The sequence below is a fragment of the Salvelinus fontinalis genome, unplaced genomic scaffold (genome assembly GCF_029448725.1).
Source record: "Salvelinus fontinalis isolate EN_2023a unplaced genomic scaffold, ASM2944872v1 scaffold_0002, whole genome shotgun sequence".
Taxonomy (NCBI): domain Eukaryota; kingdom Metazoa; phylum Chordata; class Actinopteri; order Salmoniformes; family Salmonidae; genus Salvelinus; species Salvelinus fontinalis.
This window is the reverse complement of record NW_026600211.1, coordinates 1,472,392-1,499,206: the sequence shown is the minus strand read 5'-3', so window position 1 is coordinate 1,499,206 and position 26,815 is coordinate 1,472,392. Positions and strand designations below refer to the sequence as shown.

The window sequence follows — 26,815 nt, the reverse complement described above, 5'->3', positions numbered from 1 at the left end:
TGGAAACTGATGCTTGTTAAGGCCTCTGCACAATAATTGACTACACATAATGGCTACATTAGGGTTACAGATGTGTGATTGCTGGACATTATATAGGGCTTATGTAATTCTGACTTGCTCAGTTGGCTATTGGGTGTGACTAATCAATTTTTCACAAGCTTTGTAAATAGGTGTAGACTAACTGAACTGCTTGCTTATGGGCTATTCCCAACAGTGGAGAGCAATAAATGAAAATAACACTGACTAACCATAACCTGGCTAGAGACGCGGTACCAGGTTGTGCAGGGGTACTAAGGAATTGAAGTAGTTAAGTGACTAGGCAACGGGATGAATGGTGACAAGTCAAGAGGGCAAAAAAGGGTGAATGCAGATCATCTATAGCTATTGGTTAACAAGCAGGTGGGTAGGAACTGCAGTGTCTTGATTCCAGACTTGGTGCATCAGTTTTTTTACTTGACATCATGGGGAAATCAGCGAAGACCTCAGAAAAAAATTGGAGACATCTACAAGTCTGGTTCATCCTTGGGAGAAATTTCCAAACGCCTGCAGGTACCACGTTCATCTGTACAAACAATAGTACGCAAGTATAAACCCCATGGGATCACGCAGCCGTCATACCGCTTAGGAATGAGATCCGTTCTGTCTCCTAGAGATGAACATACTTTGGTGTGAAAAGTGGAAATCAATCCCAGAACAACAGCGAAGAACTTAAATGTAAATGTTAAATGTTTAGACTAGTTGAGTATCTGGAGCATCAGGATTTGTGGGTTCGATTACAGGCTAAAAACGGCCAGAAAAAAAGACCTTTCTTCTGAAACTCGTCAGTCTATTCTTGTTCTGAGAAATGAAGGCTATTCTATGCGAGTAATTGCCAAGAAACTGAAGATCTCGTACAATGCTGTGTACTACTCAGAAGAGCACAAATTGTCTCTAACCAGAATAGAAAGAGGAGTGGGAGGCCCCGGTGTACAACTGAACAAGAGGACAAGTACATTAGTGTCAAGTTTGAGAAACCGATGCCTCACAAGTCCTCAATTGGCAGCTTCATTAAATAGTACCCGCAAAACACCAGTCTCAAAGTCAACAGTGAAGAGGCGACTCCGGGATGCTGGCCTTCTAGGCAGAGTTGCAAAGAAAAAGCCATATCTCAGACTGGCCAATAAAAATAAAAGATTAAGATGGGCAAAGGAACACAGGCACTGGACAGAGGAAGATTGGAAAAAAGTGTTATGGACAGACAAATCTAAGTTTGAGGTGTTCGGATCACAAAGAAGAACATTGGTGAGCTGCAGAAAAAATGAAAAGATGCTGGAGGAGGCAATGTGATGGTCTGGGAGTGCTTTCGTGGTGGTAAAGTGGGAGATTTGTATACAGGTTAAAAGAGATCTTGAAGGAAGGCTATCACTCCATTTTGCAATGCCATGCCATACCCTGTGGACAGCGCTTAACTGGAACCAATTTCCTCCTACAACAGGACAATGACCCAAAGCTCAGCTCCGAACTATTTAGGGAAGAAGCAGTCAGCTGGTATTCTGTCTATAATGGAGTGGCCAGCACAGTCACCCGATCTCAACCCTATTGAGCTGTTGTGGGAGCAGCTTAACTGTATGGTACGAAAGAAGTGCCCATCAAACCAACTTGTGGGAGGTGCTTCAGGAAACATGGGGTGAAATCTCTTCAGATTACCTCAATAATTGACAACTAGAATGCCAAAGGTCTGCAAGGCTTTAATTGCTGCAAATGGAGGATTCTTTGACGAAAGCAAAGTTTTTGAAGGACACAATTATAATTTCAATTAAAAATAATTATTAATAACCTTGTCAAAGTCTTGACTATTTCCTATTCATTTTGCAACTCATTTCATGTATGTTTTCAGGAAAACAAGGACATTTCTAAGGGACCACAAACTTTTGAACGGTAGAGAAGATTTTTAAAATTTATATATTTATTTGGAGTTGGCATAACAATTGTGAGTTCATTCACCGCTGTCTTTCTCCAGAGAGCTACAGGATTTTAAACCATTAAATAATAGAGGGCTAAATGGATGGATTTCCTAGATGACTGAAAACAATTGGCACTGGTAGTTATACATTAATGAGGTCTCTCTCTATCCCCCCCTCCAGGTTGTTCTACATGATGGTGGTGTTCTTTGTGTTCCGGATGCGGTTCTATGCTGCATGGTGTGGGGCAGAGGCTGGCTACATGAGCGCAGGACTGGGCTGTTACCCAGAGGGGGCGCTCTCCAAGCCGGGAGGTGGTCCCACTGTCAACTACAGGCAAGTCTCACACAGGATATTCAGTCCAGTTGGGGAAAACAGTAAAGTACATTAATTCATAATTATTTAAGTGTTTAATCTTGGTTTTGATTCTTCGGTCTCTCCAGCCCTGACCCTGAAAGTCCGGTTGTGTACGACTTCAAAACCATCCAGAACATTGACCCATACAACACTGACTTCTGTGTGAAGGTCCGCCACCGGATGCGCTACTGGAACATGACTGTGCAGTGGTGGCTGCATCACTACATCTACCCCAACTCCCCCTTCAAGGCTTACGCACTCAAGGGCCCTATGCAGGTTCACTAGAGAAGGCATGTGTATTGTCTAAAATAAACTGTCTCATAGAAGTCTGTTAAACTACAAAACTACAGTCCACTTTCAATATATTTGTAACTGCCAGATAAGATGTCCCCTGAATGTCATTTGATGCATATGTTTCACAATTCTCTCTCTCTCTCTTTCTCTCTCCCAGGGCTGGATGGACCATGTTCATCAGTGCATACTGGCACGGGCTTCACGCTGAGTACTACCTGTCATTCCTCACCAATCCCCTGTGCATTGCGGCTGAGTCGGCAATGGAGGCATCGGTCAGGGCCAAGCTGGGGCCCCGGGGTCAGAGTGCCTTCGACTGGGTCCACTGGTTCCTTAAGATGAGGGCCTATGACTACATGTGTATGGGCTTTGTCCTGCTGAAGGCCAGCGACACGGTCCACTACTGGAGCTCCATCTACTTCATCATCCACATCATCGCCCTGGCCTGCATTCTGTTCGGGAGGCTGATGAAGGGAGGAAAGAGGGCGAGAAAGAAGAGTGAAAAGGAGGAGAAAATTGAGGGGGAGAAGATAGAGGTGAAGCAAGAGGACGTGAGAGAGAAGACAGAGTGAGAATGGATTGATGGGAGGATGTACTATATGGGGAGGATTGGTTTACTAAAGAACTACAATTCCCACAATTCACTGTCTGTCACTGATCTGTATGGGTCACTTTTGTCAGTTAGGTCCAGTGATGTCTCCCCTGGTAGAGAAGAGTTATGTTCAATCCCGAACTGGCCCCTAGACCCTACTAGGGTTTGACTTGCAGTTGGGAGGTAGAATAGATGAAGTTGTAGGATTTCCCTAACCAGGAGACATCATTGGACTGTTAGCTGAATACAGTGAACCCTTATGAACATTGTTGTAACCCAGTAACAGTTGCCATGATGATATTACATTACAAACCACGTGTACATACAGGTATAATTGGGTGAAAGAATGTTTGCTTTAATTAATGTTATTTTTGATGTGTGAGTGGCAAAGTTCAGGGGGATGTAAATTATTCAGCTACTTCACTTGTATGTATGTGTGTGATTATTTCAAATCACAGTCGATTTTCATACAAATATAGGCTGTAGGTTCAAGATGCTGCCTTGAAACGGAGTAGAAAGTACTGTATAACCACAGCGGCACATCCCTTGAATCCATTCATAGAGCAAGGACTGAATTTGAACTGGGATCTAAGTATGTTACTCAGTCTGTATTTTTGCCTAAATCTCTAATCCCATTGACATAAATGCATGATTTATCTCAAGCCATGACCAGATCAACAATGCATTTTCCCGGGGCAACAAGACTTTCTGCTTCTTTATATTTTCGAGTTTTCATTGATCAGGCCGTTCCTATGATAAGTTATAGAATAGTGCAGAAAACTGAACTTTGGATAACCATGAGTACGTACTGAGTTATACTTGTCTAGGTTTAAAACGCATATAGAGGATCCATTCATAATGAATGTGGCAGTTGTATACGTTCTCTTTCCTCAACATTCTTAGTAGGTTTTGTATTATGATAAGATGATCATTTCTCCCTTATCTCCAAGTTGAAAGGAAAACAAATTCTCTGTCATTAAGTGGAGCCATCCTCAGTGATTTGTTCTGAGTAAAGACCAAGAAACTTGAAATAACTTTCACTGTGTCAAGAGGGGCTACTGGAACCAAAAAGACCAGTGCAAATTTTAGAATGGAATCTGTGGTTTAGAAAAATACAATACAAAATGTCGTTTTGGGTGATCTTCTGAAATGTTCTCTTTTGATATGATTTGACCTGTAAATGAGCATTTTACTCATCTCTTCTTCTTTACAAAAATGATCTGTCCTGCATTCCGTAGTCATTAGTTATTTGATTAGTAATCTCTTGTGGACAGATGCATGTAACATAAATAGAGCATCTGCTGCAATTACGCCAGAATTGAGTTCTGGGTGTCTGAGATTATTTGATTAGAGATGTAATTTTATACTGTATGGTGAATATGTATTTATTGTTCTTTATTGTTGTCTGTGTATCACTGGCTACATCTCAGATGACACCCGGCTATTCCCCAGACAGTGCACTACTTTTGGTCAGACCTGGGCCAAAAGTAGTGCACTATATTAGGAAATAAGTTGCCTCAGTCAGAACATTTTGTCAGTGACTGAGGACTGACTGACTGCTAAGGTAAGGTTGTAGAAAGACCAAGCTACTACCTTACCAGTCAGTCCTCAGTCACTGCCAAAATGTTTGACTGCCATCTTATTACAAATGTAATGGTATTACTATATAATTAAAAATATATATATTGTGCTGACAGTAGAATAAAAAAAGTTATTTGGAATGATATTTCTTGTCATTTAATTTACTAGATAGCATGGAAGCATTGTATTATTATTGTTTACCACAATCTGATATAGCCAAACCATCCCTCCTTTTCCTTGTGCCAAAACCCGAGCCCCGAAGAAACGACTCCCTTGTTTTTTTATCAGCCAACTCATTTCAGTACATGACCAGTACAGAACACATTCCTTGATGGTTGCTTCTCCATCTTTCTCTCTGTCACGTGTAATATTTCTTGTGTATTTTTGTTTGTTTCTGAATGGTTTCACCTTGATACTATGATGATTGTAACTCTCCCTGCCTTGTAACAGTTCAGTGTTACCAACGGAATACATGTCTCAGCTATTCAACACGTCTAAAGTCTTGTTCCTTATTGATGTTTTGTTCATGGATGTTGGCTGTAGTTGTTTTATTAGTGCACATTTCTCTTGCAATTTCTGATCTGACATGGTTCATTCTATGGTTTTTACTTACCATTGTCAGACCTGAAAATGATCAACGTTCCCCTATCCCCTTGCACATACTCACACGCACAGCCACAAACACACAAATCCCACCCATGCTTGCCTCTATGGTTACCTAACATGTCACATCAGTGCACAGACAGGTTTAGGAACAGAAGCACAGACAGTAAACACTCCTACATGATTACGTTATGGGTCTAACCTGTAACCAGTCATCAAATGTCTTGTAACACCCCAGCTTGTTGATACTGCATTAGTTACTAACGTCCATGTTCTGTTGGATGTAAGCGGAGCGGAGTGGAGTGTAACCTAACAGTCTACCAGGAGTGAATGGGTTAAACGTACAAGGAAGTATCTGTGGCAGATGGTTATTTGCATGGAGCAAAGTCTGAGAGGGAGTGATTCCTGGATACTACCTTGTAAAAGAGCTAGCCCTGTATGCTGGATTAACTATGTATTAGCATTTTAATTAGCAGTGAGATACGGAGGACTGGTTGTTTGATTGAAGTGTTGGTGGAATCCTCTCTGTCTCATGGAGTTCAGTGAGCTACAAAGACAGAGCTCCACTATAGGTAAGCTGTGAGACTACTGTTTTGTAGGTATGGTATGTTCGGTCTCATCGCTACAGGTGTGCCTTTGTGTTCAGTGATTTGCTTCCTGATCACCTAGGATTACTTGTTTTGTACGATACAAAAATATGCTATTACATGGTAAAGGGAGATTTTCCAAGAATGTATACTTTAACATATGCTTGAATTATGTGTACCACACAAGTATAATGCACCAACAGATTGCAACTCTTCCAAAACTACAACCAATCAACTACACTGACTCTGGGCTGGCTCAAGACATCACTCATAGTTTTTCTCTGTATATATCTTTGCCCTCCTCTGCCCTCTCCAAGCCCACGGTTACCATGGTGCCCAGCAGTTGGTGAGGTTACGGAGTAAGTCTGTAGTGTCCAATCAGAATGTCCCTCAGTTCAACTGGGGTTCTCCCCCCTCGGAGGGGGGAGAGGAGGGTGACTCTGGACCTCCTAAGAACCTCAGAGAGCGGCCTATGACCATGCGCCTGAAGAGAGCGATACGGTATGGGACCTCAGTGGTCATAGTAGTTACTAGCGTCTCTGCCTCTGTGCAATTCCTTTGTTGTTGTCCTGAAGGTGGCAAACATACTATGCTCCCTCACTTCTCTCCTCTCCCAAAAGAACTTACTCTTTCTCTTCCTCCCCCCTACTCTCCCTTCCAGGGAGGTGCAACAGATGCGTGTGCCTGTGGTGACTAGCTGGCAGTCGTGGAAAAGGAGCAAGGCCAAGTCCCTGAGCAGGTTCAGAGCAGATGCAGGGGGAGTCATGTCCTACGTAGCTCTGGAGAAAGGCTCTGCATAAGATAGGAGGTGACAGATTCAATCACACTGTATCACTCAATCAAATCAGGCAATGGTTAATCCAATATCAACTACATACACATCTATACACATCTATATCCTGGGCTGTATGTACAGTTGAAGTTGGAAGTTTACATACACTTAGGTTGAAGTCATTAAAACTCGTTTTTCAACCACTCCACACATTTCTTGTTAACAAACTATAGTTTTGGCAAGTCAGTAAGGACATCTACTTTGTGCATGACACAAGTCATTTTTCCAAAAATTGTTGACAGATTATTTCACTTATAATTCACTTTATCACAATTCCAGTGGGTCAGAGGTTACCATACAGTAAGTTGACTGTGCCTTTAAACAGCTTGAAAAATTCCAGAAAATGATGTCATGGCTTTAGAAGCTTCTGATAGGCTAATTGACATCATTTGAGTCAAATGGAGATGTACCTGTGGATGTATTTCAAGGCCTACCTTAAAACTCGGTGCCTCTTTGCTTGACATCATGGGAAAATCAAAAGAAATCAGCCAAGAATTCAGAAAGAAGGTCTGGTTCATCCTTAGGAGCAATTTCCAAACGCCTGAAGGTACCACGTTCATCTGTACAAACAATAGTACGCAAGTATAAACACCATGGGACCACGCAGCTGTCATACAGGACCTTGTGAAATGCTGGAGGAAACAGGTACAAAAGTATCTATATTCACCGTAAAACGAGTCCTATATCGACATAACCTGAAAGGCAGCTCAGCAAGGAAGAAGCCACTGCTCCAAAACCGCCATAAAAAAGCCAGACTACGGTTTGCAACTGCACATCGGGGCCACGATCGTACTTTTTGGAGAAATGTCCTCTGGTCTGATGAAACAAACTAGAACTGTTTGGCCATAATGACCATCGTTATGTTTGGAGGAAAAAGGGGGAGGCTTGCAAGCCGAAGAACACCATCCAAACCGAGAAGCACGGGGGTGGCAGCATCAGGTTGTGGGGGTGCTTTTTTGCATCGGCTATGAAAAGCCAACTGAAAATTATTCATGATTATTATTTGACCATGCTTGTCACTTATGAACATTTTTGAACATCTTGGCATAGTTCTGTTATAATCTCCACCCGGCACAGCCAGAAGAGGACTGGCCACCCCTCATAGCCTGGTTCCTCTCTAGGTTTCTTCCTAGGTTTTGGCCTTTCTAGGGAGTTTTTCCTAGCCACCATGCTTCTACACCTGCATTGCTAGCTGTTTGGGGTTTTAGGCTGGGTTTCTGTACAGCACTTCGAGATATTAGCTGATGTACGAAGTGCTATATAAAATAAACTTGATTGATTGATTGCTTTTCTGCAGCAGGGACTGGTGCACTTCACAAAATAAATGGCATCATGAGGTAGGAAAATTATGTGGATATTGAAGCAACATCTCAAGACATTAGTCAGGAAGTTAAAGCTTGATTGCAAATGGACAATGACCCCAAGCATACTTCCAAAGTTGTGGCAAAATGGCTTAAGGACAAAGTCAAGGTATTGGAGTGGCCATCACAAAGCCCTGACCTCAATCCTAGAGAAAATTTGTGGGCAGAACTGAAAAAGCGTGTGCAAGCAAGGAAGCCTACAAACCTGACTCAGTTACACCAGCTCTGTCAGGAGGAATGGGCCAAAATTCACCCAACTTATTGTGGGAAGCTTGTGGAAGGCTACCTGAAACGTTTGACCAAAGTTAAACAATTTAAAGGCAATGCTACCAAATACTAATTGAGTGTATGTAAACTTCTGACCCACTGGGAATGTGATGAAAGAAATAAAACCTGAAAAATCATTCTCTCTACTATTATTCTGACATTTCACACTCTTAAAATAGTGGTGATCCTAACTGACCTAAGACAGGGAATTTTTACTAGGATTAAATGGCAGGAATTGTGAAAAACTAAGTTTAAATGTATTTGTCTAAGGTGTATGTAAACTTCTGTATGTGACATATACAGAACTTAACTATATGTACTTGTTAATACATACATAATCACCTCACATATAGGTTAAGTTTTCCCGAGGCTTTCAGCAATATCTAAAAGGCCTCGGTTGTACACATTTCTACTGCATTGAGCTAAATCATGGTCACATGATAGTCGTGGTAGTCGTAAACAAATCTCCTTTGAAACTAAAATATAACCTCATACACATGGTTATGGGCTTAAAAAACAAAGACCCCTGTACCATGTCACATATAGGACTTGAAATGTATTACATTCTGACATTGCATCCCAATATGTTATTTTTATTTAAATTAATTATGAAATTATGAAAAATATTAAAAACATTCCAGGGCTAGTGTCATTGTTAATTATGTTGCCTTCACATTCACAACATGGCCCTGTGACCCCTGTCTTTGCAGGACACTTTGGTGTCCAGTCCTACTTCATGTTCCTGCGCTTCCTGGTGGTGCTCAACTTCCTGTCGTTCTTGCTGATTGCTGGGTTCATCCTCATCCCCAGTATCGTGTTCAGATCCACCAGTAACATGACAGTGGACAGCACTGGTAAGGCCAGCACTGGAGGGTGCATTTTCAAACCAGGCCTATGATTGGTTAAAGGGTGATGGCATTGGAGTGACATTCACTATCTCTATTCCAGTCCAGTCTATTAACATTATTCTGTGTGTCTCCAATATAAAACAATATCTTCTCACTGTTCCCTGTAGCAGTATCATAGCAACAGATCTGCCTTAAGAGGATGGGCTTTTAATTGAATTGAGGGATTGAAACTGCAAATATTGCAGCAGTTGTTACTGGTATTCTCTCACGGGTTTGAGAATGGAGTCCCTAACAAAGTAGCAGGTTATGGAACTGAGGTATTCTGTGCCAAGGCTGCGGTGGGAAACATGATCAAATGTGACCTTGGCTTTTCTTCAAACAGCTGAGAATATGTGTGGTGTGTGTGTGTCTCAGGTCTAGAGGAGTGTAGGATCTATGATCCAAATCTTCAAGGTCTGGTGGTGTTTTACCAGTACTTCCTGGACTTACTCTCTGGAATGGTGAGAAAACACAACATGTGTAATCTAGTCCTGTGTACCACTGGTTATAGATATACTGAATACAGCAGAGAGAACAACACTTCTCTGAAGTTTAGTCTACAAAACCATGCAGCTCTGTTTTCAGTGACCTTGGCCTTTCACACACTTTTGTCTCTCTGTCTGCACGTCTTTCTGCCTGTGTATGCTGGTGATTCTCTGATCCACCTCTACGCAGACGACACTGTTCTGTATACATCTGGCCCTTCTTTGGACACTGTGCTAACAAACCTCCAAATGAGCTTCAACGCCATACAACACTCCTTCCGTGGCCTCCAACTGCTTTTAAATGCTAGTAAAACTAAGTGCATGCTCTTCAACCGATTGCTGCCCGCACGCTTCCGCCCAACTAACATCACTACTCTGGACGGTTCTGACCTAGAATATGTGGACAACTATAAATACCTAGGTGTCTGGTTAGACTGTAAACTCTCCTTCCAGACTCACATTAAGCATCTCCAATCCAAAATTAAATCTAGAATCAGCTTCCTATTTCGCAACAAAGCCTCCTTCACTTATGACGCCAAACATACCCTCATAAAACTGACTATCCTACTGATCCTTGACTTCGGCGATGTCATTTACAAAATAGCCCCAACACTCTATTCAGCAAACTGGATGTAGTCTATCACAGTGCCATCTGTTTTATCACTAAAGCCCCATATACCACCCACCACTGCGACCTGTGTGCTCTCGTTGGCTGGCCCTCACAGCATATCCGTCGCCAAACCCACTGGCTCCAGGTCATCTATAAGTCTTTGCTAGGTAAAGCCCCACCTTATCTCAGCTCACTGGTCACCATAGCAACACCCACCCGTAACACGCGCTCCAGCAGGTATATTTCACTGGTCATCCCCAAAGCCAACATTTCCTTTGGCCGCCTTTCCTTCCAGTTGTCTGCTGCCAATGACTGGAAAGAATTGCAAAAATCTCTGAAACTGGAGTCTTATATCTCCCTCAGTAACTTTAAGCATCAGCTGTCTGAGTAGCTTACCGATCACTGTACCTGTACACAGCCAATCTGTAAATAGCACACCTCATCCCCATATTATTACTTACCCCTCTTACTCTTTTGCACCCCAGTATCTCTACTTGCACATCATCATCTGCACATCTATCACTCCAGTATTAATGCTAAATTGTAATTATTTTTGCCTCTAGGTCCTATTTATTGCCTACCTCCCTACTCTTCTACATTTACACACACTGTACATAGATTTTTCTATTTTTCTTTTGTGTTATTGACTGTATGTTTGTTTGTGTAACTCTGTGTTGTTGTTTTTGTTGCACTGTCTTACTTTATCTTGGCCAGGTCGCAGTTGTAAATGAGAACTTGTTCTCAACTGGCCTACCTGTTTTAATAAAGGTGAAATACATTTTTAAAAACGTAGTCTGTGTCTGCTTGTGGGTTTGTGTAATTTTGTGGGTTTGTGTCAAGTCTGGTACGCTTCTAGTCTAGTAGGCTCCACTCTCACCACTTCCCACCCTCCACCTATCTCCTTCTCCCAGGGTTTCATTGAGTACTCCTACATGTTCTATGGTTACTATAACAACACCGTGGCAGAGAGCAGTGGCTTCCACTACAACCTGCCCCTGGACTACCTCCTCACCTCCGTCTTCTACTTCGCCTTCGGTCTTATCTGCATCATCACACGGTACCTTCTGGAAAGCCCTACACTTCCATCTGCATAGAAATAAAATGGATAGAATGGACATTGACCCTAATGACTTACTGACCCCCCCCACACTCCCCACTCCGATTGGTCCCTTGTACAGCATGGGGAGTGCACTTCGCATTGCTGTGGCAACAGGCAGCGGTGCTGCCGGCAGTTACAGCAAGAGGGTGGTCACTGGCTGGGACTTCGGTTGCCAGGGAGACCGGGCCACCCAACTCAAACAGAAAAGCATCCACTACCACCTACAGGTAGGAGCTCTGCCTCTTACTGCAGGGTCACTGAAGATGCACTCCTCTTTCCTCCACTCTAATTTCTCTGTATTATCTCTCCCCTTTATTCCTCCCATCTCCACTCTCTCTCCCCTCCTCTATCTGTCTCCTCCCTCTGTCAGGTGGACCTGGAGGAGGAGAGGCTACAGAAAAAGGCTTTGTCTCTAACCTTAGGTCAGACAGTGGGTCTGTGTTCTCTACGCATCTTCCTCATGCTTGTCTCCCTCGCCCTCATAGGAGGAGATTTCTTTGGCATCTTCAAGGCTACTGTCTTTAGCCAGGCCAGTCAAAAACACAAAGAAACAAAACTAAAACTATTGATTGAATGTTTGGCCTTTCATCCTCTCCATATCATATTGAGTCAGTACAGGGAGGTGGGTATCCTGGGGATGTTCTAACCTTTTCTGGTTGACCTTTGCCCCCTCTCCCTGTGGTTTCTATGCGCAGGTTGGAGCAGAGGGCATTCCGGGCCTGTTCTGGGTTTACCTTCCTTCCATCGTCATCACAACAGGAAACTTTGTTGTGCCCTTCATGTGTGACCAGATAGCCCTGTTTGAGAGATATTCTCCTAGTACCACCATCATCATGGCACTGTTCAGGTGTGTGTGTGTGTAGCCTCTGTCGAGTCCCTAGTTTCAGGCATTTATTTTACGCCTGCTACGTTAGGTTAGTGTGTGTGTGACCTTATCGCTTTGCTAGATCTTCACTCAACCAGTGTGTGTGTATGTCTCTGTGCGTGTGCATGTGCTCGTGTGTGTGAATATTGCCTGTGTCCCTCCCTCCTGTGTTCAGGTCAGTGTTTCTGCGTATGATAAGTCTGGGAGTGCTGCTGTTTACTCTGTGGAGTCAGATCACCTGCTTTAAAGACAGTCCAAAATGTGAGCTCTGCCAGTACAACAACAAGGAATATCCGGTAACCACTCTCTTATAACACCATGGTAGCCTGGGTAGCAGTCAGGGTCTAATTTAGCAGATTATCCGGTAACCACTCTCTTATAACACCATGGTAGCCTGGGTAGCAGTCAGGGTCTAATTTAGCAGATTGGTCTAGAAAAGGCTGAAAAGATGAGATCTCCATCCGATTCTACCTACAGTACAGAACTGGTATTCACCAAGTTGCACATCTTCTAATTTCTTTCCCACCCATGCTATGTCTCTCTGTCTTGCTGCAGCCACCCAGTGCTGGGAGACGCGTGTGGGACAGGAGATGTACAAACTGGCCTTGTTTGACTTCCTCATTACCATCGCCATGCTTATCCTGGTGGAGTTTCCACGTAGGTAGTGTACACTGTACACCCTACTGTGGTGTAACTCAATCTATGAGCTAGTCATCCTCTATCACATTTATTGATAATCTCTTCTTCCATACTGTGGCAGGTTGTTTGTGGACCACTACTCCTGTGCACTGACCCGGTGGGTAGGTCGTCAGGAGTTCTTGGTGCCTCCCAATGTGCTGGGTCTGGTCTACGGTCAGACAGTGGTGTGGACCGGAGCTCTGTTCTGCCCTCTGCTGCCTCTCATCAACACACTCAAGTTCTTCATCCTCTTCTACTGCAAGAAGGTCAGGCTGCTCTCCATACTGTACCAATAATGGAAAAGTTAACGTTTGGCCCCAGATCAGTTTCCCTTCACTACACAACCACAGTAACCCCCCCACCCCCAATCTCTCCTCCTCCTCCAGGTCACTGTTTTCTAACTGTCGTCCGGCGGTGAAGACGTTCCGCTCCACCACCTCCACCATCTTCTTCCTGGTGGTGTTGCTGTTCGGCTGGGGCCTCGCCCTTGTCGCCATGATCTACAGCCTGGCCCAGTGAGTGACTCTGCCTACGTCTGAAATGACACCCTATTCACTATATAGTGTACTACCTTTGACCAGAACCTATAGTCAAAAGTAGTGCCCTATATAGAGAATAGGCTGCCACTTCGGATGCAGTCTCTATCTCTACTGCAGCAGGAAGGAAGCCTGTTATACAGTGCAGGGATAGTAGTGGCAGATGGACCAGGTGTAGTAGTGGTGGTAGATGGTGAGGGTGTTGATATGTCATCCTCAGGATCCATCCCTCTATGAGCTGTGGTCCGTTCCGCTCTCTCACTATGATGTGGAGCATCGTTCCCAACACCTTCTACACTCTCTCCCTGACAACACAAGACTTCATCTTCTACATGGGCTCCCAGGCCTTCTCCATCCCTCTCTTCATCTTCTCCTGGTGAGTCACCTTGTCTTACTGATCTCATCATTTTCTCCTGGTGAGTCACCTTGTCTTACTGATCTCATCATTTTCTCCTGGTGAGTGATTTAGTCTTACTGATCTCATCATTTTCTCCTGGTGAGTGATTTAGTCTTACTGATCTCAACATTTTCTCCTGGTGAGTGATTTAGTCTTACTGATCTCATCATTTTCTCCTGGTGAGTGATTTAGTCTTACTGATCTCATCATTTTCTCCTGGTGAGTGATTTAGTCTTACTGATCTCATCATTTTCTCCTGGTGAGTGATTTAGTCTTACTGATCTCATCATTTTCTCCTGGTGAGTGATTTAGTCTTACTGATCTCATCATTTTCTCCTGGTGAGTGATTTAGTCTTACTGATCTCATCATTTTCTCCTGGTGAGTGATTTAGTCTTACTGATCTCATCATTTTCTCCTGGTGAGTGATTTAGTCTTACTGATCTCATCATTTTCTCCTGGTGAGTGATTTAGTCTTACTGATCTCAACATTTTCTCCTGGTAAGTGATTTAGTCTTACTGATCCGATTGTCCATTGCAGGTACATGGGTCAGTGTGTTACTATCTACCTTGTGTTTGATGATGTAATATTGCTTTGTAACTCAACAAATGGGAGGCCCATATCTGCATAGACTCATATGGTCAGCATGGGTTATTTCCATGTGTTCAGATTCCTGTACATAACATTCTGTGTTTGTTGCATAAACATTGCTCTCCTCTATCTCCCTGTCCTAATAGCCCACTCCCTACCCGGTATCTTATTCAGCCGCTATGCAATTTTGTATCCGTTGTTTGCTGGCAACCTTGTTATTTACTTACTTTTTGGAACAGATTCCTGTTGGAACGTTCCACAAACTATACCCACCCATCAACTTGAAGTGCTTGTGAAATTTGCCAGTTGATTGTGTGCGACAACGTTCAGTCTGTGATTCAGTTAAGCTTGGCCATTTCTTACATATTGTGCAATTTTGTATCCGTTGTTTGCTGGCAACCTTGTTATTTACTTACTTTTTGGAACAGATTCCTGTTGGAACGTTCCACAAATTATACCCAGCTCACTGAGAGGGAACTTTCATGTGCGAATTGTGCCAGTACTGAAAATACAAACGAATATACAGACCAGTCCAGCGTATTGAAAGTCAGGTTAACACTTCCCTGTTGATATTTTGTCTGTTACTTCCCGAAATAAGGACACAATCAGCGGACAACAGGCAAAGCAAGTTGAAATAAAGATTATTCAACATTCTGACTTGTAATAGGACTGTTCGGGAATGCTGAACCTACATGTTAGATTTAAGAGTGTAAGTCTTTCACTCTCGGATTCTAAAAAAGGCTACCTCTACTTTACAACATTAAATGTGTTTATTTTTCTAAATTTATTTAAATATTGTTTACATATATTTTTAATGTTCTTCAGTTTAACAATTTCTCTCTCGCTCTCATATATATATCTCAGTAACTTGTGTATTTAGATCTCTGAAATAAATACAAAATTATAAGAAACAAAATGAAATTATTATTTCTGTCATGTGCAACGTGCGCCCCCTGCTGACCCGTGAGAGAACTTCTACAAAAAAAATTTACGTAGACGTTATGACGTAATTATATTTTCGGGTGTGTATATCCGGTTGTGGTTGAATAGCTTTTTGGTTGCTTGTTTACCTTTCAGATGTGTTAAATATATTTTCTTTGGCTTTATGCAAATATTTTATTCGTTCGGTAACAGCTGTACAAAATCCAGTGTCAGAATTTACATCTCTGTGATTGAAATAGCTGTTAAAATTTTGTTGTTTTTTACAGGAAATGGGTTAAGACTAGCTAACTTTAGCTAGCTAGCGAACTGGAGTTACAATAGAGACTGACTGAATTGCAAACAACAGAAGTCAGGGCATGTTACGGTTTTGACACATTTTTGTTTAACTGTACAAGCCCTGATCAAAACAAACACTCGACTTCAGGAGAAAAATGAATATTCTACCTAAAAAGAGCTGGCATGTTCGCAACAAGGACAACGTCGCTCGCGTGCGTCGAGACGAGGCACAAGCCGCAGAAGAGGAGCGAGAGGTCCAACGCCGTGTGGAGCGAGCAGAGCAGGAGGTAACCATAGCAACGTTGCCTCCCCAAATTCATACATTGATACATTCCTCATAATTGATTTAGCATGGTCTGAAGTGACAACCAAACTTTGTGTGATACGATGTATGACAGGTGCGATTTTTTTAAGAGAAGCGATGTAAGAGGCTTTGTTAAAATAGTATCAAGTCATAAAAGTGCATTAAAATGTGTATATGTACTTCATTATTGCAATTGAATGTTAAGTAGGTAAGTAACCTCTTTGCTGTAGGCACGAACAGAGCACCTGAGACAGAAGTCACGAGCTGCACTTCAACAGTCTGGAGGATGGAAGGATGAAGGAGAGGGAGGTGAGAGAGGAGGGGAGGGGAGTGGAGGAGTGGTGGAACACCTCAATCTATTTCCTCTGGAGGAGTCGTCTGAGAAGAAAGGAAACGCAGAGTACCTCAAAGACCAGAAAGATGAAAAGGTGACCTTCCTGTCATTCTGTTATGCTTTTCCCCCTTCACCTGTGTTGAAATCAAGTTTCTTTGTGCACATGGCTACTGTTTTTTTCATCCCGCTCTAGTAACACACTTCAAAGCTTTTCTCTAGTGGATCTAGCCAGCCAATGACAGTGCCTGGTTAATTTAGTCCAGAGCCATTTCTAAACAAAGATTGGCCAATTCAGTTTAACATTTTGAATGTCAGTGGGTACCATGTTGGCAATTGAGAATGCATATTGGAATTTAAATATCATGGAGTGTTCGGTGCTAATATGGAAGATTTTTGAACAGATTTAATGTACTGATGCTTATCACATCAATGGAAGGATCAGAGAATGAGATGTGAATAAATGTATTGAACTTTCCAAATAGTAATAGCTGGTCCTGATTCCTCCCATCACAGATCATTACTTTGAATGATAATATTCTACTTATTCTAATGCTATGGTGATGCTGTTGTTGTAGGAGCGTGAGGAGCGTGCTATTGGTCTGCTAGTGTCCCTAGGCCCCCAACCTGGGACAGAGGTAACTCCATGGTACATGAAAACAGGCCATGAAGAAGAGAAAGACGAAGAAAAGGAGAAAGAGAAAGACAACAAAGGAAAGAGACTGCCACTCAGTCAAGAGGAGAAGGAGAAGAGAGACAGACGACTGAAAGACATGCTGGACCCCTTGAAAGAGATGAAGAAAGCACTGGCGGTGAAGGATAGAAAAGAACATAAGAGTAAGAAGAAGGAGAAGAGGGATAGAGGGGAGAGGAGAAGCAGTGGTGGAGAAAGGTGAGAAGTTTTTATCAAGACTAGGTGTCTTATCTGTATGTCTGGGGGGTGTTTATTTTATTTTATCAATCATAAGACCAATTAGCTTTGACCTAAAGGGGCAATCAGCAGTTGCTACATACATTTTTGGATTTCTAAATTAATGATGTGTACCAAATAATTCTTGACGAATATAAGTTATAAATGCCTCATTAGCTTAGTTTAACTGTCATACCGCATCAGAACTCTGTTTGTAAACCAAGTATATGTAAACAAATACTATATTGCCCCAACTTTGTTATAACTATAATTTTGTGTATGGTCAGTCCTTGCATCCATAGCTCTGTCTATGAATTTGAGTGGTTACATTTCTTCAGCTTAGTGCCGAAAAGGGCGGGGTGGCTCTTTGTTATTGTTTCAACTCCACTTGGATGCATATCCGAGAGACCAAGTAGACTGAGCCAAGTGGACAAGTGCACAACCAAGTGTACTGAGCCTCTGGATAAACATGTATGGTTGATGGTAACCACCTCTTCTCTTCTAGCTCTATTGAAAGGTTGCGAGCGGAGCGACTGCAGAGAGAGGCGGAGGAGAAGAGGAGAGCCCAGGCCTTGCTGGACCAGAAGAATGGAACAGGGAAAGAGAAGGAGCGACCAAGGGAGACAGAGGAGAGGGAAATGCCGTACAACAGTGCTTATTTCCCAGAGCTGGCCCGCAAGAGGCAGAGGAAAGACCGCAATGCCTGGAGAGATGGCATCTTTTGAAGTCATACATCATGCAGTCTCATTGTTTGGGCAACAGACACAGAACATTGAGGCATTCAAGATGCATTTATTAGTATTTGAAAGACACCGAAGACGTCGACAAGGACTAGAGAGCCTGGAAGGTTATTCAGTTGTATTGTTGTGAAATGTGAGCCAGTGCTTTTAGCTTATTCTTGCAGTAACATGGAGTTATGCGTGTAGGCATACACTGTAGGTTGTTGAACTAGTGAAGATGTGTACAAAAATAGCAAAAAACTAGGCTATCCTGAGTATCCTAAGCAGACGTATTGATGATTGTTGTCATTGAATGATCAATGTTATTTCTAATGAGGTAGAAAAAGAAAGGAAACCAATCAAGAGATTTGGGACAGCTGAGTGTAGTGTTGGTGTCTGTCTGGCACCCTGCTCAAGTGTGAGACAATACAGAGATCATTTTGCTCCACAACACAAGACCACTGTTCAAGTTGGACTGTGTTTGATGTTTTACTATTGATGGCAACATTGTGTCACAAATGTAATTGTGTCTATTCAAGTCTCATGTCTTTTTTGTTTCTGATAATAGCATGTGCCAATTTAGGAGGAGTGTGTGTACATGCATCTGTTCTATTTAACAAGCTGATGTAGACAGAGTTTAGGGTGGTTGGCTCAACTATTATTGCACATTTTCCATTTCAATTAATTCAATAAAAATGTTAGGCCTGCCAAATAACAAAATCATGTGTTCTCCGTTATTTTGCTTATTTTATACATACCCCATATCCATGCTCCACCCAAATGATTAACCTAAAACATGTTACTATAGCAATTTCAATAGATTGTGCTACAAAACAGAGTTGTGGCAGTATAATACATTCATTTGTCTAGCAGGTGCATACATACACAGACGCACAGCACCGCGAAATAAAACGGGCCCGAGACAGCAGTGTAGAAGCGAGACCGACGCACTCGCATGAAACCACAGGCGAACCATGATAATGCAAGCTCACTTTTGTCTGACGTAGCCGATGATTAACGGGAGATAAATACTACAGTCGCCCTCGTACTGGTGTCGGGAAAGAGCCGAAACGGGAAAAATAACGGATGGTTTGACCTCATTGGGGTTATTTGTTGTTTTCGTTGCCGTTTTTGTGGTGAGACCACTGATGTAACGGTTCTGGATTTGATGGGTTGGGTTGGCAGGACGGGATGCACAAAAGAGCGTCTCTTACACGGTGTTTAGTTGCGGATTAGGAGAGGGGGATCAAACGGAGGAGGGGAAGAGGGGAACACAACAACAAGGAGACGTTCTTTATTAGCGGGGGAAGACAGCGCCAGACCAGGATACCGTAGCGGAGAGAAGGAGAAGACCGAAAGCGTCGCTCGAATGATTGTGCGGTGGTGGATCCCGCGACGATGCGACGACACTGCTGGGTGATAGTGCTGGCGGGGATGTTGTCGTACTTCAACCCGGAGAGAGCCCTTGGAGCCCCGCAGAGAGAATGTGAGTGGTGTCGGTGAGCTGGAATGATATTGACACTGGGAGAAAGAAGAGAGGGGGAGGTGGGAGAGGGGATAGATTAGAGGGTTATGAATAGCTACTCGGAAATATTACGGCCAAAACACACCGAGACAGCCTCAACAATAATACGATATATTGTATCTTTCTTGGCTGATAGGATTAGGCTATGGTAGGCAATATGCCTTTATAACACTGGGGATGAAATCAGAAAGACAATGGCCACATTATTATCATCAAGTAGCCTGGAGAATTCGGTAGGATCTGCGACCCTATTTCGGTGATATTTTTCAATAGTATCGATGGCATGTCAAAACGGGAATTCGCCCAATGAATATTAAATTAATCGCCACTGTATCGTTCATGTGTATATCAAACCTATATTATCCCACTTGGGTTTAATGATAAAAAATCTTTGAATTTCCATTTAAAATCCACAAAATCCGTTTTATTTTGTCCTCCTTTTATTAGGCATCGCAGTGTTTTGTTTGTGTATTGTCGTTTGCAGTCATGTTGTTCTGGTGTATTGTTTTGATAAGAGCTGTAAACTGGAGCTGGTCGAATAGGCCCCTGCTATGTGTACCTATTTATATGCAGTGTATGTCTGGACAGCTGTCTAGGGATAGAATAATAGAATTGCCCAGGATTTGTGCATCTATACTGCCGATGGATAGGCTACATAAAATATGATTGTATTCTACATAGACTTATGTGAAAGAGTTTTAATTTCATATAGGCCAACATGTTTTTCCTATTTTAACAGTTTCCAATGTAATTCTACTGCCAGGCCATAGGCTTGCATAGGCTGCAGTCCAATCCAGTACATAAATCAACGAAATTATTACACATTTATGATGAGCCAATAATTCATGTATCTTTCTCAAATTCATACTCATGATTTTTTGTAGCTTTTCTTACTTAGAATTTACACGTCACTCTTAAATTTGTGAGAATCACATGGACCATTATGTTTTTAGGCCTTCATAGAGTGAGTGTCTGAGTGTTTTTCTCATTAAACAGCCATTGAAGGATGGAATCATACAACATATAACTTCTGAGCTCAAAACATCCTTAATGCTAATAACAATGTTCAATCATGTTGTTTATATATTTTAAATCAGTGCTCAAGTGCTTCATAAATGTCTTTTTAGGGGTAACTTGCATTTTCCACTCATGAATGATCTCATGAAAATATTCCATTGATCAGAAAAGCCTATTTGTGATTGGATTCCCTTTCAGTGTGTTATTGGACGTCTCTGTAAGATTTGTGTACTGTCTAGAGGGAGAGGCAGAGGAGAGGATGTGCCAGAATTGTTAATCACAGTTAAGCTTACACATTGATCTACCAACAGGGTAAACATCAATTAAAGCCTTTTGTTTTGACTATTATTGGACTGTTGATGCATCTCCACACCATGCTTTCAGTAATCAATGAGCTCATGAAATGGATGGGGAAACGTACATTTGGTTTTGCATTATTCATTACTGTGTCGTAATAGTGAGTCAATATCTAGAAGTAGTGATGAATACAGGGCATGATGGAATAGGATGAGCAGGTGAAAACAGAGTAGCTCTGGTACTTGCATTTTCTGGTTCCAATGACACTGAAAATGCTCACCCTGTGGTTGATATTCATAAGTACTGTACTGAATTGACACTTGACTTGCAAGTGTATTAACAAGTATGTGTACTCAGATGTTCACCTTCGGGAGTTGGAGAAGTGTTTTTGTAAAATTGTATATGGGGAAAAACAAATAATATTGACAACAAGTTCATCTAGAAATATTCATTTTTGATTGTGGCGATGCTGGTTTTGATTTGAGGGTTTAAAATGTAAAGATACAACAAACAAGTAGTAGCCTGTTGTGAAGGGTTTTTAACCACCCTGCCCTCCCCCTTCTCTTTTTCACAGATGGTTCGCTCCTCACAAACGGCCAAGTTGAGGTACAAATATATAAAAAAACGCCCCAAACTCTTCCTTCTCACCTAGGTAGCCAACCTCCCTGATTTGAGTGATTCTTTTCCAATTTTCCAACCCTCCCCCGGTAGCAATTTCCCCAAAATGACAACGCCACCCCTCCCTGCTTTTCAACTGTGTTTCCTGGAAGGAATGTTGTTTTCTTTGGTACCCCCCCTCCCTCCTCCCCCCTCTTTCCTAACCGGAATGGTAGACTTCCCTGATTTTAACTTTAATTCCGCTCTCTCCTCTCTTTTATTGATTCCGAAGATGGTTTCCTGACTTTCCTCCAAAGTTGATTTCCTTTTCCTGCTTCTCCCAAAACTCCAATGACAGTTGTTCATTGGGGATCCTCCGCTTTGTCTCAAACGTACCTCTATTGAAACAATTCCAACGGTTTTCCTCCTCAATCTCAATATGTAACAATGACTTTGACCCTTTTCAACCCAATTCTCTGAAGCCTCTCTTTCCCCCACTCACTCATCCACTCACCAACACTTCAACCTAACAACTGTGTGTTTCCTTCAGGAAGTACTACCTGGCCGATTAACCGTATTAACCTTTTCCTCTCCTCCTTTTCTCTCCCGCCATATCTCAGTCTCTCAATCCAGGGCTGCGTCTCTCTCTTCTCCGCCCTACGTCGTCATTCTCATCTCTTGCTCGGGGCTCGTCTCCTTTGTTTTACTGCTCTTCACCTGTCTGTGCTGTAAGAAGGGAGGAGTGGGATTCAATGTAAGTCTCCATCATGTAAGAGACTTATTCACACGTCTTGTCTATTGTGTTGCACTGTCTGCATGCATATTGTTTACAGTTTTGAGAATGACACAAATGTATATTTTCACACAGTCTGCTGCATCAGTTTGTATGATGGCAATTTGCATATACTCCAGAATGTTATGAAGAGTGATCAGATGAATTGCAATTAATTGCAAAGTCCCTCTTTGCCATGCAAATTAACGGAATCCCCAAAAAACATTTCCACTACATTTCAGCCCTGCCACAAAAATACCAGCTGACATCATGTCAGTGGTTCTCTCGTTAACACAGGTGTGAGTGTTGACGAGGACAAGGCTGTCATGCTGATTGAGTTCGAATAACAGACTGGAAGCTTCAAAAGGAGGGTGGTGCTTGGAATCATTGTTTTTCCTCTGTCAACCATGGTTACCTGCAAGGAAACATGTGCCGTCATCATTGCTTTGCACAAAAAGGGCTTCACAGGCAAGGATATTGCTGCCAGTAAGATTGCACCTAAATCAACCATTTATCGGATCATCAAGAACTTCAAGGAGAGCGGTTCAATTGTTGTGAAGAAGGCTTCAGGGCGCCCAAGAAAGTCCAGCAAGCGCCAGGACCGTCTCCTAAAGTTGATTCAGCTGCGGGATCGGGGCACCACCAGTACAGAGCTTGCTCAGGAATGGCAGCAGGCAGGTGTGAGTGCATCTGCACGCACAGTAAGGCGAAGACTTTTGTAAGATGTCCTGGTGTCAAGAAGGGCAGCAAAGAAGCCACTTCTCTCCAGGAAAAACATCAGGGACAGACTGATATTCTGCAAAAGGTACAGGGATTGGACTGCTGAGGACTGGGGTAAAGTCATTTTCTCTGATGAATCCCCTTTCTGATTGTTTGGGGCATCCGGAAAAAAGCTTGTCCGGAGAAGACAAGCTGAGTGCTACCATCAGTCCTGTGTCATGCCAACAGTAAAGCATCCTGAGACCATTCATGTGTGGGGTTGATTCTTAGTCAAGGGAGTGGGCTCACTCACAATTTTGCCTAAGAACACAGCCATGAATAAAGAATGGTACCAACACATCCTCCGAGAGCAATTTCTCCCAACCATCCAGGAACAGTTTGGTGACGAACAATGCCTTTTCCAGCATGATGGAGCACCTTGCCATAAGGCAAAAGTGATAACTAAGTGTCTCGGGGAACAAAACATCGATATTTTCAGTCCATGGCCAGGAAATTCCCCAGACCTTAATCCCATTGAGAACTTGTGGTCAATCCTCAAGAGGCGGGTGGACAAACAAAAACCACAAATTCTGACAACCTCAAGCATTGATTATGCAAGAAGGAGCTGCCATCAGTCAGGATGTGGCCCAGAAGTTAACCTGTCTAGGATGAGGGTGCCGCTAGCGGCACTCCCCCCCACCCCCACTGAAAAGGCAGAGCCGCAAAATTAAAAAAAAAAATATTTTTTTAAATATTTAACTTTCACACATTAAAGTCCAATACAGCTAATGAAAGACACAGATCTTGTGAATCCAGCCAACATGTCCGGTTTTTAAAATGTTTTACAGGGAAGACACAATATGTAAAGATGTAAATCTATTACCTAAAAACACATTAGCATAATCCACCATCTTTTATTTGCCCACCAACACCAGTAGCTATCACCAATTCGGCTAAACTAAGATATTTATAGCCCCTAACCAAGAAAAAAACTCATCAGATGGCAGTCTGATAACATATTTATGGTATGGGATAGGTTTTGTTAGAAAAATGTGCATATTTCAGGTAGATGGCATAGGTTACAATTGCACCCACCGTCACAAATGGACTAGAATAACTACATAGAGCAACGTGTTTACCTACTTACTAATCATCAAACATTTCGTAAAAATACACAGCATACACTAATCGAAAGACACAGATCCTGTGAATACAGACAATATTTCAGATTTTCGAAGTGTCTTAGAGCGAAAACACAATAAATCGTTATATTAGCATAGCACATAGCACATAGCAGCCCAGCATTGATTCTAGCCAAAGTGAGCGATAACGTCAACATCGCCAAAATATATTATTTTTTTCACTAACCTTCTCAGAATTCTTCAGATGACACCCCTGTAACATCACATTACAACATACATATACAGTTTGTTCGAAAATGTGCATATTTAGCCACCAAAATCATGGTTAGACAATGTGAAATGTAGCCCAGTTGGTGAGAAAATGTCCGTGCGCCATATTAGACAGTGATCTACTCTTATACATAAATACTCATAAACGTGACTAAAAAATATAGGGTGGACAGGGATTGATAGACAATTTAATTCTTAATACAATCGCGGAATTACATTTTTTAAATTATCCTTACTTTTCAATACAGTTTGCGCCAAGCGAAGCTACGTCAAAAAACATGGCGTCCTAAGCCACTAACATTTTTCGACAGAAACACGATTTATCATAATAAAAATGTCCTACTTTGAGCTGTTCTTCCATCAGTATCTTGGGCAAAGGATCCTTTCTTGGGTCTAATCGTCTTTTGGTGGAAAGCTGTCCTCTTGCCATGTGGAAATGCCAACTGCGTTTGGGATGAACTGGAAGCGTGCCCAGCCATTCACAGCGTTTCAGAAATAAATGTTCCAAAATCGCACTAAACGGATATAAATTGCTATAAAACGCTTTAAATTAACTACCTTATGATGTTTTTAACTCCTATAACGAGTAGAAACATGACCAGAGTAATATTACTCCCTCCACTAATGCTTGGAACAGGTGCGGGTCGGTGTCCTCTAGGCGCATGACGCAGCTCCAAAAGAGTGACTAGCCTCAGGGTTTTTTAATTTGTAGTGCCTGTGAACGCGCAATCGACCCCATTCAAATCGTCATCACGTAAAGGCATCCAGGGGAAGACGTAAGCAGTGTCCGTATACTCATAGCAATAACTGTGGCCTTTTAACTGACTCCAGATCAGGGGCCAACATTTCTGAAATCTGACTCCATGTCAGGGAAATTGCTGTAGAATGGGTTCTGTTCCACTTAGAGACAAAATTTCAACTCCTATAGAAACTATAGACTGTTTTCTATCCAATAATAATAATAATATGCATATTGTACGATCAAGAATTTTGTGGGAAGCCGTTTCAAAAATTACACGATTAGCATAAATAGTGACAACAGCGCCCCAGCCTCAACAGGTTAATTGACAGCATGCCAGGGCGGATTGCAGAGGTCTTGAAAAAGAAGGGTCAACACTGCAAATATTGACTCTTTGCATCAACTTCATGTAATTGTCAATAAAAGCCTTTGACACTTATGAAATGCTTGTAATTATACTTCAGTATTCCATAGTAATATCTGACAAAAATATCTAAAGACACTGAAGCAGCAAACTTCGTGGAAGTTAAAATTTGTGTCATTCTCAAAATTTTTGGCCACGACTGTAGATCAATAGATATAGGCATCATATTACACATTGGCCCTTAGGGAAACCCTAAACATTGAGGGCTGTAACAATGTTATAGCATATGGGAATGTCCTGATTTGTCATGGAAGGGCCCAGCAACACAGGGGCGTTGGGCATCCCCATAATTCAAACCCTCTATGAATCTATTGTCTTTGAATCTGGGATCTTTGGATGGTTCATTGTTTCTTTGGCTGCATGTGCAGCACCACATTTTACCAGAAGTATTACAGATGTCGCATGAGCCGGTCTGTTTACATTTAATAGATTTCCTCATATTAAATCCAGATAGGTCTTTCTTTGTGACATTTCAGCCAGCACACTGGGTGCATCTCAATTATCTAAAGTGGCTCCCCTCCTTCATCTTAACTGATGTGAAAACACAGGCAACAAGGGGAAAGTAATATGGTGTCTGCCCACCAGTTATTCGTTTACACTTGCCCAATTTCTTTAGATACGTAAACCACTTTAGGCTATTGACACACCCACTAGAAAGCGGTCACCAACCCTCATCCTGGAGAGCTTCGGGTGTGTAGGGTTTTGTTCCAGGATAGGCCAGAACTAACACACCGGATTCAACTAATCAACTACGGTAATAAATAAGAGTTTAATAAACTGAATCAGGTGTGTTGGTGCTGGGCTGGAACAAAGACCTGCAAACCCTTTATCTCCCGGGACCAGGCTTGGTGATCACTGCTTTTCAAACTTACAATATCTCTAAAGCTTCTACGCTTCCTCTGTTCTTTCCTGTCAAATCAGGAGTTTGACAATGCAGAGGGGGAGGAGTGTTCTGGGGGTTCTAGCCCCGCCCAGGAGGACAGTCTGTCCTCTTGCCCCTCCCTCCCGGAGGTCTACACCCTCCCACTCAGGGACAGGGCTAACTGCCCCGCCCTGCAAGATGACTCAGGTAACTAAGGCAGACTCTCTGTAGCTGGAGCTGATGGCAGTATATAGCACATGAATATTAGCAAACTTGATGGATATCAGAAAAGCCCAAATCATGTGTCTTTCTCTTTTCATCTCCTCTATTCTGTCTCTAAAGACTCTAAGTCGAAGTACTTCCGTAGGCACACTCTCAACTACCTTCAGGAAATAGGAAATGGCTGGTTTGGAAAGGTGAGATCACCAACT

The 26,815-nt window shown here is 42.4% G+C and overlaps 4 protein-coding genes across 7 annotated transcripts in view; all 4 read left to right on the top strand.

Moving 5' to 3' along the window:
* Positions 1 to 64: 64 nt before the first annotated feature.
* On the top strand, positions 65 to 5,250 carry LOC129841841 (lysophospholipid acyltransferase 7-like). Its single transcript, XM_055910156.1, has 3 exons — positions 65 to 2,276; positions 2,384 to 2,569; positions 2,749 to 5,250. Exons 1-3 carry the CDS (start codon positions 2,095 to 2,097, stop codon positions 3,158 to 3,160), a joined length of 780 nt encoding a protein of 259 aa, XP_055766131.1. The 5' UTR covers positions 65 to 2,094; the 3' UTR covers positions 3,161 to 5,250.
* Positions 5,251 to 5,708: 458 nt separating this feature from the next.
* On the top strand, positions 5,709 to 14,030 carry LOC129841921 (transmembrane channel-like protein 7). The gene is given in 15 exon segments (XM_055910291.1): positions 5,709 to 5,936; positions 6,269 to 6,452; positions 6,613 to 6,726; positions 6,728 to 6,759; positions 9,122 to 9,265; positions 9,674 to 9,759; positions 11,305 to 11,450; positions 11,572 to 11,719; positions 11,863 to 12,025; positions 12,198 to 12,339; positions 12,533 to 12,653; positions 12,921 to 13,018; positions 13,118 to 13,305; positions 13,424 to 13,550; positions 13,792 to 14,030. Coding segments are annotated over 15 exon segments (1,893 nt in total). The 5' UTR covers positions 5,709 to 5,896; the 3' UTR covers positions 13,952 to 14,030.
* A 23-nt stretch (positions 14,031 to 14,053) lies between these two features.
* LOC129841920 (leukocyte receptor cluster member 1 homolog) lies at positions 14,054 to 18,760 on the top strand. Its single transcript, XM_055910289.1, has 4 exons — positions 14,054 to 16,063; positions 16,311 to 16,508; positions 16,990 to 17,303; positions 17,827 to 18,760. The coding sequence occupies exons 1-4, from the start codon at positions 15,932 to 15,934 to the stop codon at positions 18,044 to 18,046; spliced, it is 864 nt and encodes a 287-aa protein (XP_055766264.1). The 5' UTR covers positions 14,054 to 15,931; the 3' UTR covers positions 18,047 to 18,760.
* A 136-nt stretch (positions 18,761 to 18,896) lies between these two features.
* LOC129841919 (uncharacterized) overlaps positions 18,897 to 26,815 on the top strand; it is a 92,283-nt gene continuing 84,364 nt past the window's right edge. For 2 of the 4 annotated variants that reach the window (XM_055910287.1, XM_055910285.1), the window contains exons 1-4: positions 18,897 to 19,526; positions 22,097 to 22,245; positions 26,444 to 26,591; positions 26,727 to 26,800. In XM_055910287.1, the coding sequence (XP_055766262.1) occupies positions 19,439 to 19,526; positions 22,097 to 22,245; positions 26,444 to 26,591; positions 26,727 to 26,800 (459 nt within the window). In that variant the 5' untranslated portion in view covers positions 18,897 to 19,438. Of the gene's footprint in view, positions 19,527 to 21,453; positions 21,486 to 22,096; positions 22,246 to 26,443; positions 26,592 to 26,726; positions 26,801 to 26,815 lie in introns of all 4 variants that reach the window. The other 2 variants (XM_055910286.1, XM_055910288.1) reach the window with 2 other exon arrangements.

Bases quoted from the DNA above. Each gene is read 5' to 3' on its own strand.
- LOC129841841 (XM_055910156.1), top strand. From the start codon at position 2,095: ATGAGGTCTCTCTCTATCCCCCCCTCCAGGTTGTTCTACATGATGGTG. The intron at 2,277-2,383 runs GCAAGTCTCACA...CGGTCTCTCCAG, and splicing joins GGTCCCACTGTCAACTACAG to CCCTGACCCTGAAAGTCCGG. The intron at 2,570-2,748 runs GCAGGTTCACTA...TCTCTCTCCCAG, and splicing joins TACGCACTCAAGGGCCCTAT to GGCTGGATGGACCATGTTCA.
- LOC129841920 (XM_055910289.1), top strand. From the start codon at position 15,932: ATGAATATTCTACCTAAAAAGAGCTGGCATGTTCGCAACAAGGACAAC. The intron at 16,509-16,989 runs GTGACCTTCCTG...CTGTTGTTGTAG, and splicing joins AAGACCAGAAAGATGAAAAG to GAGCGTGAGGAGCGTGCTAT. The intron at 17,304-17,826 runs GTGAGAAGTTTT...CTTCTCTTCTAG, and splicing joins AGAAGCAGTGGTGGAGAAAG to CTCTATTGAAAGGTTGCGAG.